Raw genomic sequence first — 15,950 nt, forward strand, 5'->3', positions numbered from 1 at the left:
AGGGCTTGCTTTTACTTGAGCTGCTGCACTTTGCCCTAATTTCACTAAGTTTTCACTTATTGAAACACCTACCAACTTCATATATATTTTTATTAGATGTCGACAAGGATGGCACATCTGTGTACGGAGACCCCCTGTGCACAGGCGACTTCATTTCTACGTAGCTGTTCTCTGGAAGCTTGCAGGTGAGGATGGGTGGGTCCTTAATTGTGGCATAAGGGTTTTCACTGCTATTCAAGGAACAAGTACTAGAGCTGCACACGGATTCTTTCATGTAATCTGCAAAGCAAGAGAGATTTCTTAGACAACCGAGAATATAAGTCTTCATTTAAATACCAGACAGCCATCAAATTTATGTGTCTTTGGTATCCTGGGGCAGGAAAAGCCTATGATGATTGAAGATTTGTTTATTAAATGTCTCTTGAGTTGTGCTTTTCCAGGCAGGCAGAGTTCTTTTTCCAAAGAAACTTATGGTTGTGGAGGATAGGAAAATGTTTGTTTTTAGTAGATACTAATTCAAGATACTCATGCTTTCATGTATATTTAGTTTAGTTTTTGCAGATGACAGTTTTTGTTTTATGGCACGCAGGCCCAGAGAGATTGAAGTGACTTGGCTAAGGTCTCACAATTAGTGAAGATAACAGTGCCAAGAATCCATGCCTTGGGACTCCTTGGCCTGTGTTGTTTGAGGTAGGATGGGGGGCAGCACTATCTAGCCCAAGCCTCCTTCAAACTTGTGACAGACCCTCTTTGCTCAGCCTGTTCCAGGTGTGTGCCACCGTGCACAGCAGCCTGTGTCTCTTCTGATTTCAACTCAAAAGCAGGCATGTGTTTTAGGACAGATGCCAACAATTTAGCGAGTTTAGGTGGCAAACTAGCAGCATCCCTGCCTTACAGGAGCTCCTGATTAGAGTTGGGCAAAGTGAAGGCTAATGAAGGTGCAAAAAGCACTTGAGTCTCAATCCAACCTTTCGAAAGTTCTTGTTTTCTAGTAACCTTACAATGTGTCCTTGATGGTTGCTTTCTGCAGTTCTCATAAATACTGACTGAAGCAGTGTCCTCTGATACTAGAACTCATGCTGTCTCCTTCAACCTCTCAGTTGCATCATCACAAGACTTCAGGATACAAAAAGATGCAAACTGGTTTCCACCTATGTAGCGAGGTCACTGTAGCTCCTGCCATGGAGGAAGACCCCACACTGTCCATTGCCCTTTTGAGGAAGCTGCTTGCCTCCTGCAGATCGTCCCAAGGAGGCAGGACTTCCTGGAAGAGGCAGCAGACTGTTAGCTCTTACCCTCATCCGCACAGCTCTGGCAAAGTCTAGCAACACTGAGTCTTGTTGGGACTTGAGAGTCAGGGCAGATCTGAGAGGATGGCCAGCTCTCCATTTCTGTGACACTGAAATTCACTAGAACCATCACAGTTGCATTGTGCCCCCCCCATTTACCTTCTGTCCCCAACTTGTGAGATTAATGAAAGTTTTAAATCAAAAGTGACATAACTCAAGGGATAGTGAGATGTGCCATGGACTGAGAACAGAGTCCTGCGTGTGGCCGAAGAAGCTTAGCTGTATGCCACCACAAGCAGGCTTTCCTCCCATAACAGCTCAGTGGTTGGGAGGGAATTTGTTAGTGTAGGAATCCGTTGTTTGTTTTAGCAGGTTGACATTTCCTCAGTCTTCTAGGAAAGTACTTGAACCCATTAGTTCTTCAAGCTTTCCAGTGCTCTGTGACAAAGGCAGAGCAGTAATTATTCCCCTCTCCCTGTTATCACTTACAAGGAAATGAGACTTTAGTAGGCATTGACTTCCCCAAAGTCACCCTGCTTATCAGTAGCAGGTCAAGCTCTAGAACCAGACAGTTTTCAATTAGAGCTTAGCCCACAAGTAGGGAAGCAGGCTGGCTTTGGTGTGGTCTCTTATTGTGACCCTGACAGCCTATGACCCTGGAGAGGAAAAGGAGAAAACATTCTTGCCTGACAGTGAGCAGGTTTAGGCAGTTCCAGCAAGGACTAAAGGGAGGCTGCAGGCTCTGGCTTATCTGCCCCAGCCTACATAAAACTGCCCCTTGGGAGTGGTGGTAATGTCAGGAACCCCGGGGTGGTCCATCTGTCCCAGTTTGGGTTCTCTGAACTCATCAGGCAAGGAGTAAGGCAAAATAGCTCAGGGCTTCTTGTTTGGATGCTGAGTATTGCTTACGGACAGGCTAGCGCAGCTGGCTTGGTTGCATACTTTCTAAAATTTGAGAACAGCAATAGCATGCTTTATATAGTGCTTAATATTAGACTTCATTCCAATTAGGTCATTTGAAGGTTGTTATATCTGTGAAGAGGCCTGGATGGAAGGAATGCTTTATTACTTCAGAAGTATGGAAACTAAAACGGGGGAGGGGGAAGTTGGGGGATTAGTATGTTGCTAAGTGGTTCACTTAGGACTCAGTCCGGGCCTTCTTTGATACCCAATCAAGATGCTTCTCTGTCAGGACATGTTGCTACTAGAACTCAGGTCCTTGTATCAAAATGCAGGTGCTGCACTCTACCCTCAATAAAGATACCTGTTACGGTGGGGCCACGTCCTACTGAGAAGAGGCCCAGTGTCAGGCTTCTGGTGGGTATCCCATGCCCAAGTTCTGCTAGTGGAAGAGCTTTTATTGAAGCTGTAGCTTAATGCCTAAAAGTGCCTCAGCCAGTACCTCTTCCCATTTTCACCAGAAAGTCGGGGCTGCTTTCAGGGTTTGGGGAATACTGTAAATTGTTAAACTCTGGAGCAGTAGATGCACCTAAGTGGGTAAGAGACTTTGAGGTTGGGAGGAAGGGCAGGTAAAAGTATCTTCGGTACAAGGGCCAGAGGCAGAGACAAGGATGGAGAAATCTGTAGTTTGTTGGGTGGCCTGGTGGCTGGGGAGGACATTGAATTGACCTGCTTCTGCTGGGAATGGGAGGGAAGGGCAAGGCCGGCTGGCAAACTCCACCGCGGGCTGCCCTCTCCGGTCTGGCTGAGTCATACACCTGCCTGCAAGGAGGGAAGGTGGGGAGAAGGGAAGAAAAACCAGCTGCTCTTACTTCCTCCTCCTTACATAGCCCCACCCTGCCCAGTCTCTGCCCTTCAGGGCATTTTGCAAATAAAGAGGAAGCTTCAGCTCAGGGCTACCCAAGCTCTGGGGAGTCACTCCTCCTGAGCTTGTAATTAGTATCAAGATTGAAGGGTGAGTCTTATGAATGCCCTGGCATTTGCTCTCATTAATCCTACCTCCTCCAAAGTACTGGTAGTCACATACAAGAGACAGAGGGGTTTCTGAAATGAACTAAACATCTTCATTTTACAAGGAAGCACAAACCTAGAGGAAATGGCTTTCTAAAGCCACCTTGTGAGTGGCATCTGACATCCACTTAAGGCCCAACTTAAATGTGAGACAAAATCCAGGCACCAATGCTATTTGGCTAATGCTTTTTTTTTTTTTTTTTAAACCAGGGCCTTCCTCAGCCTCCCATACTGCTTGGATTGTAGGCCTTTTACCACAAAGCCCCTAGGTCTAATAATGAATAGGAGCCACACTGATTTTTCTTTTCCTGGGCAATAAATTAACATCCTTCTCTTAACTGAGAGAAAGGGAAGGGATGGTCTCGGGGTCAGAAGGAGAACACTGGCTGCCAAAGGAGTTTCAAAAGTCAGTGGACTCCTAATTACCTAAGAACCCATGGTTATTTCATGGGGAGACTTGGGGCTTGGATGGCAAAGGAGCATACAGGTGGGGAAAGTGGCAGCAGTAGTGGGCTCCAGGATTCCATGATCAAAAGGTGAATGGCGAGTGGCTGGGAGGATTTCCTCTGTGGCACTTGAAAATGTCTGACAGACAAGGGACTGCACACGAGGCAGTTCACTGCTGAATCCTGTGCTGAAGGTGAGGCAGAACGGCCTCCAGGATGGCAGTGAGTGGAGTTCACCAGTCAGTAGGAGGAGAAAGAGTGGGTGTTGACTGAATTAAGACTCTGGGAGTGCCAGGGCTGGGAAGCACCTTACCTTAGAGGGTGCTGGCCTAACTCCATCCTTCTAAAGAGGAGGAAGCCACTGCCCAGGACAGTGGCATGATCTAGTGAATAAGAACCACAGCCCAGTGCTCTCTTAGTTCCCAGCAAGGGCTCTTCCCAGTGAGTTCAGAGCATACTTCAGAATCTAACTTTTGGCAGTTCTGATTTGCTTTGATCCTGTGGTTTTTAGAAGATAATTTGTGGTACAAACTAAATGTTTATTGGGGATTTAGCCAATAGGTGGGATTTGTTCCATGTCTTTTGTACGTATTTCTATCAAGTTCTGAACTGTTATATTTCATTTTTCTCTTTGACTTTTGCTCTGATGTGCTGGTCCCCAGCACCTGCTGGCACATTTGCCTACACAGTACTTTTTTGTCTCTGAGTTAAAGGAGGATTACTGTCAGTGTGGTGAAATGAAATTGGGCTGCCCACCTGCTAGGGCCTTTCTTGCTCAGAGGCTCAGATGTATGATCCCATAAAACAGGAATGAAATGATGCCAAGGTGGAGACTCTGCTTTCCTTAGCGTTTACATTTATGGTTTCGATTCTAAATGTAGCTACCCTAATCACAATGCAGAGGATGACAGAGTGCATGGAAAGTTGTCTGGGCCTGCCTGGGCTTACTCATGCATGAGTCATGCGTCTTCTCAGAGCTGGAAAGGCCCTTGGAGATCTTTCTGCCCAGTCCCCAACTTGTTTGTGAAAGAAACTGAAGTCAGATGAAATGGTAGAGCTGCCCTTTCAGTTTTCAGCCTCAACTACTAAAAGGGTGCTTGCGTGCATCTGGATGGTTTAAATCAAAAGAGAAAATTGTCAGAATCTAGCTTCCAAAGAGTACCATCTATTGGTCGGCTTGGAGTCTGGGTGTGACCTCTTGTTCTCAGGCTGTTCTTTTGGGCGTTGCATCGCCTAACCAATTCTGATATCAGATCCTGCATCCTTACTGCTGTCTTGCTCTGAACAGGTTACTTGCCACTTGCCCCTTCCTGTCCTCACTTCTAATCATCTCCCCAAGGGCTGTTGACAGCTAGTTTGAGGGGATAGTTATGTCTTGAGCGTATCTAAGGCTGGGTCTGAAAGATCAGAACAGTAACTTCTGAGTGTGGGTCATTCTAGACCAGTGGTTTCTAAATGATACTTAGACACCAAGCTGCATAAGGGTTTCCTGAGATCCTCATCACAAATGGCAGGTTGTAGGGCTCTCCTCTCTATGTACTGTGTCAAAGTCTCAGAGACGTTTAAACAAACTTTCCAGGTGATTCTGGTGCACAACTAGATTTAGCATGTTCGTTGAGATGTATCTTTGTTTGGCTGAAGCACTTTTAAATAGACCCAGAGACCAAAGGATATGCCCATTATATCAGTACAACCTTTATAACATGCAAAACACTTCCTATCTGTGGTTTTATTGGATACTCATAATAGCCTTATTAGACAATAGGACAGGCATAATTATCCCAGCCTTGCAGATGGAAGTGAGCCCTGGTGAGCTCACAGTCTAAGGTCACAGTTAATAAGTGCCAGAGATTCAAACCCCTCTGTTTCACAGATCTGACATTTAAACCTAGGCCCTAATCCAGAGCCAGGACTTGATTGTTCACTTTTGGCATCACCTGTAGGCAGTTTCTGTGTGTTAGAGATTTGTCCTGGCTTCTCTGCTCTCGGGGCAAAGATCTCTGGAGGGTGCAATCCCAGTCAGTATTAACACTGGGTATCATTTTCATTCCTTGTGCCCCAGAAAGGCAGCAGATGTGGGTGGCATTCCTCGTCAGCACAACAACAGGAGGCCTCTGAGGCAGGTAGATTGACTTTATTTCAGATTTTATAATCAATTTAACTTGTACTAATTGGTTAGATAACAGCGCTCTACATTTCCAAAGACATTGAGTTGGCATCTATTAAAAAAAAAAAAACAACCCACAAGCATTTGCTAGGCAGGTGCAACTGAAATTGGAAGATGAATTCATGATCATGATTGCTCCTTCCGGGCAGATCTTACCCAGCAGCCACCCTGGTCCTGTAGTCTTTTTTTTTTTTTTTTTTTCCTCAGAGGCCGTGGAATATAGGGTTTCTTGGGTGAGCTTCCTGGCCACTTCAAATTTTACTCTTTCTCTTGCTAGGCCCTTTGTAATAGGATGTCAGGATTGGATACTCTACCTTTGAAGTCTTTGTCCATAATGTATGTGTTCTGACGTCTATCCATTCCACAAGCACCTGGATAAAAATAATAGGAAAGAAAGTAGGGGGCATGAGGTTTACTTAGACTCCTGTGGGTTTTGTTTTGTTTTTTTCCTTCTATTTAGGAAATAGTTTATTCTGAGTTTATCCTAAGTCATGTTGAGCGACAGGAGTTCATAAAAGGCTCATAGCATCAAGGGGCCCTGTTACAGCACTCTCCAGACCTATTCAGCCTTCCCTTTTACCTTCACCCTAGGGACAAGCCTTTCAGGAATCATAAAAGACCTCCTAGGTGCCACCTGCAGCTACTGTAGGTAAAGTCCTATCCCTTGATACATAACACTCTGAATCTCCATTCTGTTGGATTTAAATGGGAGGGAGGTAGAGACAATTTCTCACCTCTCACCTCTGGCCCTGCCTCTCCTCCCCTGGAACCAAGGCTCAGCTGAGGGGAGCCAGAGAGGGTGGACAGGTGGCTGGGGTCCTTGTGTCATCTTTACAGGAAGAACATCCTTTCATATCAACAGACTTGTTTTAGGAAGACGGATTATTTGTGCAGAATTGAGACTTGTCTTTGAAAAGCATTACCAAGGTTTTTCAGCCCCGAGGATTTCTTTATCCCTTTTGCTATCACAGTTTTTTTCCTAGGCTCTCACAATGCATGGTCCTGAGCCCTATCCAGAGGCAAGATACAAAGCTTCAAGGACTAAGCTTGAGTTCTTTGCTACAAGCAATCCCAGAAAAGAAACTTCCTGGCATTTCTAGGTTGGAACAGTAATGGCTCTGGTTCAAAGTCAAGGCCACCTCTTTTTTTCTTAAAGCTTTAACTGAGAACATACTACCAGGCAAGGCATGCAGCAGCGCTTCCTAAGGTACAGTTTGATTCCACTCCATTTCAGACACTGAGCACCAACTCACTGCTATGGGTTTTTTTTCGTTTTGTGGTACTGGGGATCAAACTCAGGACCTTGTGCTTACAAGGCAAGCATGGCGCCACTGAACTAAATCCCTGGCCCCACTGCTTAGAGCCCTCCTCCAGAGGTCCCCAAGTGAATTTGTGGAGGTTCACTCCTGTGGCTGCTTTCTACACACTACTGGCTGTTAGCCGAACAGCTCAAGTTTCTCCAGTTGCCTGATGGTCTAGAGGGCCCTTCAGAAACAACATGCAACAGTGTGTGCTGGATCAGTTTAACACTGTACATCAAACAGTGGCTTCCTTTGCTGTCCCTAGAGGTTGGCTAAGCTGTTAACTCTTTCCTTTTCATAGAACAGGAATGGGCCCAGAGAGTAGCAGAGACTTATTCAAGACACACCAGGAAGTGAGAGGTTAGGGCCCAACTAGAGCCTACATCTCCCCCCAAGAATTGGGTCCCTTTGGCCACTAGGCTGCCTATGTGTCAGCTACCAGAGTACTGTGTGTGGTGCTCCTGCTTCGTGGGGTGGAGAGAAGATCTGGAAAGCAGAGAGGAGTTGGGGCGGAGCACAGGATGTTCCCATGTGAAAAGCAGTATGAGGTGTTGCTGGGCAGGGAGCGGGGGTTTAATTGGTGGGACTATTAAATCCCCTGACCATGTCAGAGGGGACCCACGGCCAAAAACACAGCTCTCTGGATATGGGCACAGGGTCTTTGCTGCCCATACCTGCTCGACAGGTAGATGAATTCAGAATCTTTACTCTTCCTAGTGCTGCTGGACCCAGGAACCTGTAAAGATTGGTTGAGCTGCTGTTTCCTTTGAGCTATAGAAGCCAGCTGGAGCCTGAGCTCAGGCCCAGACTTGTCCAGTGCCCTAGGCCTGGCCCCTGGGTGTCTGTAGGGAGGCCACATTCTCAGTTCATTCACAGCACTCATTCCTTCAGCTCCTCCTCTGTAACTCCTACCTCCTGCCAAGTGTCCTTTTCACACCTCTCCCAAGCCACCAGGTGAGGTAGATGCCGAGTGGTAGTCCTGCCCCAGCTTCTCCTGATCTCTGCTTGAGAACCCTACTTGGTGATCTGGGAGAGCTTGGGTGGGTCTGGGGTCTCTCTGGGGGACATTGGGCTTTTTGGCTAGAAAGCCCACTCTCCAAAGGTACACCATTCCCCAGTTATTTCTCAATAGTTTGGGGCTGCATTTTGTGTACTGTAAGGAGTTCATTTATGTTGTGTTTCTTCACATAAAGTAACTCAGTTTGTCCACACCCACTGACCGCAGAGAGTGATGGGAGGACTCAGACTGATTGCCTTTGCGTAGGGCATTGGGTGGGCAGATCAATCATGTTGGAGGGTTTAACATCGAGAGTTCTAGGACCATTTGGGGGCGGGGGAGGGCAGCGGGGTGCGTGCTGGGTCTGCTCTGAGGAGTGGAGGGTAGGGTAGGGGTCTGACCTGGTGAGTGTGGCTCAGCGGGGCGGCTGAGGTGTCTAAGTTCAATGTAGAAGTCCTCGGGCGGGTACCTGGCTTCCAGGGCACTGATCTGGAAATGGGAGTCTAGTGAGAGGAATGACAGGGAGGAGCCATTATTCCCAGGGCCTGGTATGGCAGGAGAAGGGGGTGGGATGTTCACGAGGGGCCAAGCGTCGGGATAGGGCAGCCTGGAAAGGATCAGGGCCTCTGGAGCAGCATACACAGGGCCCAGGTGGGCAGAACCAGCGGCCTCTGCCTTGTTTCTTCCCACCCTCCACAGCAGTTGGTCCCCAGCAGGGCAGGGACAAGAAGCCCCAGAAAGGAGCACCTCGGTAGGGCCTGGATCAGGCAGAGGTCCCTTCCCAGATGGTGAGTGTACCTTTTTCGTCCACCCAGAGTCCCCACATCCCGGCCCTGGCTATCTCCCTTGTCCCCCTGGGTCAGAGCTCCCACTCTGTTCTCACTATAGAAACGAAGGGGCTCCTGGGCTCTACTTGCTGATGAGCCAAAATAGGGGCTTGTTTCCTCCCTGCACCCCTTCGCCCTGGTGGAAACCATACTGGGGACTTGTAACCCTAACCCCCTCCCTCCAGGCTGGCCCAGGGTCCCTCAGTAGGGGAGGATGGAGTAGGGCATGATTGTGGGGGACCACTACTGACCTAACACGTTCACATAGCTGTAAGGGGTCCAGCCTCCTGTGTCTCTGTCAAGGGACTTGTTACTGAGCTGTTTGGAGAGCAGGAGAGCCAGTTAAGACCTAGTGCCCGAGGTGCCCCTCCCCAGCCATCACTTGGCCCAGCCTCAGTGTACCCACCCTCAGTGATCCTAACCTACTTAGGCCCTGGCGCACTGAGGCAAGGAGAGGGCTAAATGTCCCATGACACAGGCCACCATGTTGTGGCTGAGGCTTGGCCAAGCAGTGTTCCCAGGCCCCTTGGTGCAAAGGGACAGGAGCAGGGACCTGAATGGCAGGACAGCTGGGTGGGCTGAGCTGTAGGAGTGCATTCTGGCAGGGTCGCAGCTGTCACATAAGGCTCTGGGCAGCACAGGGAGGTGCCAAGGCTGCCTGCAGCAGTGCTACCTCTTCCACCTGATCTGAGCCCTGTGACAGTCTCCTTTGCATGTGACCACAGGAAAGCCCCAGAGCAAGTGCCTTGAGGGCTATGAATGCAGTCCTTCCTCCCCTGCATTCTCACAGTGGCTTGTGTCCTTTCCATGTCTTCATGGCTGCCTGCCTCTGCAAGGGTGACCCTGACTGCCTAGCAGACTGAGGGGCCCTGGCCCCTGGGATGAGGTGAGCCGAGCCATGTGTCACGAGGTGGGCTACTGTGCAGTAACTCTGGTCTCTGAGGGAGTGGCTGGTGTGTCCCAGTTAGACTGGGACCAAGACAAACGTGACCACAGGAGCCTTTGTCCTTCATCCTGGTCTCCTTTGCCTCTAGCCTGCTGCAGCCTGGATAATGTGGCTGTGCCCAATCAAGGTCTCCTGCTGGGAAACTTGGAAGGGCCTCCTCTCAGCTCCCTGCTCCACAAGCTGAAAACTGAACCTAGGAACAGGCCTCTGAGTGGAAGAGGCACGCAGGAAGAATAGCTAGAGCTGGTAGGCTGAGTGGGGCTGAGGGCCACAGAGTTGGCATACGGCCCGTGTGTAAGACTATAGTCTGACTGGTTCTCCTATGTCTGTGGTCCCTGGGCTGGCGGTCATATCTGGGGGGCAGCTAGGGAGGAAGGGATTCCCAAAGCTGCAGGGCAGAGGAGTAGAACATGAAAGCTCTGCTCCTGACCCAGGGTGGGTGTCACAGCAAGCCAGGAGTCTTGGGTGGCCCACTGCTGCTTGTGTGTGTGACAGGAAGTGCACCGCGTGGGCCCATCACACATCACCCTCAGGGCTGTTCTTTATTTCCCCACCCCCTACTCTGCCTGATACTGGTCTGGCTTATTAACGGCACATATTGTACACTATCCACATATATGTGCCGAGCCATCCCTACCCACAGGCCTGTGGCTGAGCAAGCCTGGCTGTGCTGGGAGCTGTCCCTGTTTATGGGAATGCTGGCTGTGGCTGAGTTTTAAGTTCCTTGTCCCTTGTATTGGATCACATGGTTGTGTATTCATATGTGTAATGTCCAAGTTTGAGACAGTGGTTACCGAGTGTTGGTAGTTAATCTAGTGTACAGGTTGCACACCTCATGCTAACATGACTACAATGACTTGAGGCAGGGGGTATAGTGTTTTGATTGCACATGTTGACATGTGGCAGTAGTGACCACATGGTATACCTGGTTATGTGTGACAAGAAGTCTTCCCCTGAAGATCACCAGCTGGTTACACACCCGTGCAGGGGTATGTTCCATCGAGCGGTGCTGTGGGCTGGTTACATGTGATGCCTACCAGTTACACGGCACTTGTTGGCTGCACATAACATGCTTTCTTCCTGTTAAGTGTACACATGTACCGTGAACCACCAGGCTGTTCTTAATGTACTGGTTCCCCTGGGACCCTGCATGTGGGGAGGGGGCTGCAGTTCCTTCCTGGGTGGAGCAGAGGGTTACAGGAGAGGACGATGGATAGGGGCTAGGGAATCGGGCCCGGTACCTTGGTGGGGCTGTTCCTGTCCAGAGTGCTGGCCTGGCTGGTAGCAGGCCCCCCGCACGCCAGTGTGTGGTAGCTGGAATTGGAAAAGCACTGGGCGTGGCTGCTACTTTGAGACAAATCTGGGAAGAGAACAAGGTGCCATATTCCATCATCCACCAGCTCCTGGCCTAGATATCCCCGAAGCTAATGCATGGGCCAGGCAGCCTTGAGGGGATCCTGCAGAGAGGCAGCCAAGTCCCCCTCCCCAGTTTCCTGGCGTCTGCTCCCCCTGCAGGAATTTGGAGAGCCAGCTTTGCCCCTTGCCAGCTGCCAGCCCTCCCTGCAGCCTGAAAATGCCCAGTGTAGAGGGTGTCAGGAATGTTACTGTACAGGGCTGAACCTCCCTTATTCCCCCAAGGGTCAGACCCAGTAAGAGTCCATAAAGACAGCCCCACTCCTGTGGGCCCCTGTCCTTCCCTTCCGCTTCCTGGGTGCCAGGGAATACCAGAGGATTGGCATGGGAACCCCAGCCAGCCTTGCTCGCTGTAGACACAGAAGAAAATCCCTGAATCTGAGGACCCGGTTTTCATCAGAGGACACTGGCTTTGCCTAAAACCTAGGGGCCACACAGGCCAGGAGCCCTTTGCACGCAAGGTCTGCACATGGGCCACCTGGAGCTGGCCTGCAGCAGGATGCACTTAGGGATGGCTAAGGCAGTCAGCTAAGCACAAGGCACAGGAGGCTGTAGGTCCCAGCGAGCCCACTGCTGGGAGCTGCCCATCCAGCACCCAGCCCATCAGAGCCCAGGAGGATGGGAAATTTCAAAGTACTTTGGCTTCTGGTTTAGTCGAGTATAATGCAAAGAAGCCTTATCTCCAAGTTGGCAGTCTGGGTTCAGGGGAGGAGGGGTCTGGCCCAGGAGCCACCCCCCTACCCCACCCAGACTCGCAGACAGAATGCCCGCTGGAGTAGCCGCTACATCTGTCTAGAGTGGGTTCCAGTACACATGCCAGGACCTCTCCCATGTCAGGCCCCACCCTCTTCCTGTACTAGGAGGGTTCTCCTATCTGGGGGGGCTGGCCTGAGGCCTTCTCCAGAAAAGTGAAGGGGCCCTAGAGGGAGATGTTCTGTGAAGCACTCTAAGGAGGGATGGGCTCTAGAACCCCAGGGACCTTTCCCAGTAAGTTCCTGCTTCCAACCCCCACTGGCTCTCTGGGGTGACCACACCCAGCCACTGACCCTGTACTGTCCCCAAGAATACCATGTGCTCCTCCTGGGCTGCATGGCTGAGGCAGAAGTGGGAAGCCGGGACAGAGCGCTCACCTGAGAGGGAGTAGTCAGTGCTGGTCATCCGCATGGCAGGGGTGTAGGAGACACGGGGAGCCAGGTCTCGGCCTTTCTCTTTCTGTCGGCGCCGGCGCCAGGCGAACAGGCCCAGCAGAACCACCATAAGGAACAGCAGAAGGACGATGCCCGTGACAGCGCCTACTGAGTGCCGCTCTGCACCCAGGGCTGGGCTGATCTTGGTGTAGGGGTTCAGCTCCTCCATCATGAGGGCAGCTGTGGACGGAGGGAGGGAGGAGGCAGGGCCTGAGCCTGACCCAGGCCACTCCCTCTTCAAATCACCTGGGCCTGGCTCAGGCTCCTCCAGCCAGCCCCTCCCTTGCCAGTGTTAGTGTTAGTTGGGAGACCTGGTTCTGGTCTTGGCCCTGTTCTTCAATCTGTTTTACCCCAACCCTCACCCTGTCTGTTTCTTCAACTTTCTAAAAGGCTGGAGTTCCAGGTCATGATGAGAACAAGTGTGGCTGTGTATGTGAAATAAAGTTTGAGTCCTTCACTGAATCTTTGTGACAGCCCTAGGAAAAGGGGACTGTTTCCCTTGCTGCTGATGAAAATGCAGTCACAAGGTTAGGGAATGTGCCTAAGATCACACAGTCAGTAATTGGCAAGCAGGAAAACCATGCCAACACCTCTCCCTACTCACCAGTGGTGTGACCTGGAGAGCCTCAGTTTACCTGTGTGTAACACGGACAACTCCCACCTCCCTCAGGTTGTGAGCACCCAGTGGCAAACTGGCAATGAAAGCTGGGAGTGGAGCTGGGTGTGGTAGCACATGCCTGTGATCCCAGCACTCTGGGAAGCTGAGGCAGGAGGATTGCAAATTAGAGCTCAGCCTGGGCCAAAAAAAAAAAAAAAAAAAGCCTCAGATGTAGCTCAGTGCAAAGGTCCTAGGCTCATCCCTAGTGTAAATAAATGAAAGCTGGGGGTGCTTTGCCTTTGAGCCCAAGATTACTCCCCACAAGGCACCTTTTGATTACATATGTGTAGGACTCCCCCTCTGCTGATACGCAGTCCAGGGGGCTGTCCTGCTAGCCCAGCAGCATCTCTGCCTCAGGTGCTGCTAAACACAGCTGCCCAACAGTACCAGGGAGATACATGTGCTGTGTTCCTATTCTCAGACCACAGAGGAGATGGTTTGGGGCTCCTGTTCTGTGATGTGGGTAACTGAGAGCCCATTTCCTTCCCCCCAGCTCCTAGCACCAACAATACTCCCTTTCAGGTTTCCAGAACTTTAAAGAGAAAGCGGCAGTTTCTGGAGTGCACACCTATGCCAGGGGCTATGCTATGTCCTTCACTCAGTATCTAAACGTGGTCCCCCGGCCTCCTCCCTTAGGTGTCTGCCTGCAGAGCCAGGGCCAGAATGGAGCCACTTTGGGCTCCTTGGCCTTCCGAGGAAGCTCATGTCCTGGGGGAAGACCAGGATTGATCTTTTCCTACTTTGCATGAAGCATAACAGGCTGGCAAAAAGAAAGGACCCCAAGGGCTTGTCACAGCTCACAGCAGAACTAGAACTTGGCAGGTCATCTCGACTTGGTCCACTGGCTTCCCACAGCAGGCGCTGTGAGTGCCCTTGCCAGGCTTACAGGAAGTTGCGGAGGATGATCCTGGAGACACTGCCTGGGACACCCACCGCCTGCTCTCCCCACCACCCTAAAGTGTCTTTCTGTTTTTGTTTTTCCCAGTATTTTTTTTTTGGTATCGGGAATCGAACTTGGGTCCTTGCGCTTGCACAGCAGATGGCGGAACCACTGAGCTAAATCCCCAGCCCACCATAAAGTATCTTATCAGACCCCCTGAACTACCTTGGTCACACCTGATGCCCTTGAATCCAGGGCTGCAGTAACAAGTGCCGGTGACATGGTCACAGGTGGCATTGTTCATGCACTCACACAGCTGCTGACATCCATAGCCAAAGGTTCCTGGGGCACATCCTGTGTGGCATAAAGAAGGTGGGTAGACAGTGAGAGACAGCCACTCCCTCCTGTCCATGGGAGACACCTATAGTGACTGCCAACAGTCCTCATGTGAGGACACAGGGCAGAGGAGGAGAGGCCCTCATCCCTGAGCAGCAACCTCCATGGGCCAGGCCCCAGGCAGGGTGCCATAGAGGCCTCAAGAAGCACAAGGACCTCCGCCCCTGCCCTGTCCCAACTGCAGGAGGAAGTTCCAGCACTCAGGTAGGCACAACCTTCAGTCTCGTTCCTTTGGAGCTGTCCCCAAGAGAAGAAGGGGGCACAGAGCCCTGCCTGAGTGCTCCTGTTGGCCAGTGGGCCTTCCGCTGCAGGAGGCTGAGCCCTGGCACCAACATCCAGGATGGCGCAGGCAACTTACTCTGTTCACAGTGGCGTCCAGTGAAGCCTGTGCGGCATGTGCACTTGCCACTGATGTGGTCACAGCTGGCGCCATTCTGACACTGGCACACACGCCCACAGTCCTTCCCAAAAAACGCTGCTGGGCAACCTGGAGAAACAAGACCTCTGGTCACAGGAGTTGCTGCAGGGCCAGCACAACTTCAGAGGGGCAGCCTGGACCCGTTCTGTGCCACCTCTGGTGCACCGTGGGGTGAAGGCTAGTGAGACTCTGCTCCAGCCGTTGCCGCCCCCTGGACCCTTTTGCTGAAGGGGTAGGACTAGGGGTAGGCGGTCCTTCCGACCAAGGGCCTTGGAACCAGAGGCCAGCTCGGGTCTCCTTGCTGCACAGCCACAGGCTGTCCCTCCCACTGTCCAGGAGGGCCTGGTCCTGGTGATCACTAGGAAACCTCACAGCCCTGGTCTTCCAAGACCCCATGCTTGACTCCAGCCCAGCTCTGGGGCGGAGCTCTCTCCTCCCCCGGTGGCAGGCCCAGGCTATGCCCACAGTGGCCAGTAGGCCACAGCACGGCTTTGGGAGTGGTGGGGAGGCAGGGCTTACGCTGCGTGCAGAAGAGTCCAGTCCAGCCTGGGGCGCAGTGGCAGGCTCCGTCCTCAGCGCGGCAGCTTGCCCCATTGTGGCAGCTGCAGGTGTGGAAGCAGGCAGAGCCCCAGAACCCGGGTGGGCATGCTGGGGGGGGGGGGTGCCGAGGGGTGGAGGGAACAGGACAGGAAGGGGGGAGTGCAAGTCAGAGCCAAGACCCAGATGGCTCTGGGTGACATTTCTTGGCCTCCGGGGTCTAATGCAGTTTTCAGATTTCCTTAGGTCACTCAGGATTCCCTAATATTAAGCACCGATTCTCTGGCACACTCAGAAATTTGGGGGACTAACTCAGCATGGCTCTGAGGCTCCTGGCCCTGCCCTCTGGGGACTGATGGAGTGGGGTGCACACTGTACTAACTTCCTCCAGTGGGTGGGTCCTTCTCGACTGCTGAGCCCCCTGAGGATGGAGCCCAAGTCTCCCCATCAGAACAGAATCCCCTCAGGCCAAGCCACCTAACTGGGGCCTCCCTGCAGGTACCAGCTGGTTCCACTG

General features: G+C 51.5%; 1 protein-coding gene across 17 annotated transcripts in view; it reads right to left on the minus strand.

Annotated features, from left to right (window-relative positions):
* The window catches only part of Megf11 (multiple EGF like domains 11), a 300,131-nt gene that overhangs the window by 3,477 nt on the left and 280,704 nt on the right, over nt 1-15,950 (minus strand). For 9 of the 17 annotated variants that reach the window (XM_013076211.3, XM_087199053.1, XM_087199055.1 and 6 more), the window contains 9 exons: nt 15,416-15,544; nt 14,837-14,965; nt 14,308-14,436; nt 12,488-12,724; nt 11,186-11,304; nt 9,250-9,316; nt 8,573-8,674; nt 6,188-6,244; nt 73-279 (listed from right to left, as the gene is read on the minus strand). In XM_013076211.3, coding sequence (XP_012931665.2) covers nt 73-279; nt 6,188-6,244; nt 8,573-8,674; nt 9,250-9,316; nt 11,186-11,304; nt 12,488-12,724; nt 14,308-14,436; nt 14,837-14,965; nt 15,416-15,544 — 1,176 coding nt within the window. Of the gene's footprint in view, nt 1-72; nt 280-5,825; nt 6,245-8,572; nt 8,675-9,249; nt 9,317-11,185; nt 11,305-12,487; nt 12,725-14,307; nt 14,437-14,836; nt 14,966-15,415; nt 15,545-15,950 lie in introns of those variants that run through there. The other 8 variants (XM_021237045.2, XM_087199063.1, XR_015446493.1 and 5 more) reach the window with 7 other exon arrangements.

Source organism: Heterocephalus glaber, unplaced genomic scaffold (assembly GCF_053883595.1).
Source record: "Heterocephalus glaber isolate CG9 unplaced genomic scaffold, H.glaber_assembly_v1.0 deba00001689, whole genome shotgun sequence".
Lineage (NCBI taxonomy): Eukaryota > Metazoa > Chordata > Mammalia > Rodentia > Bathyergidae > Heterocephalus > Heterocephalus glaber.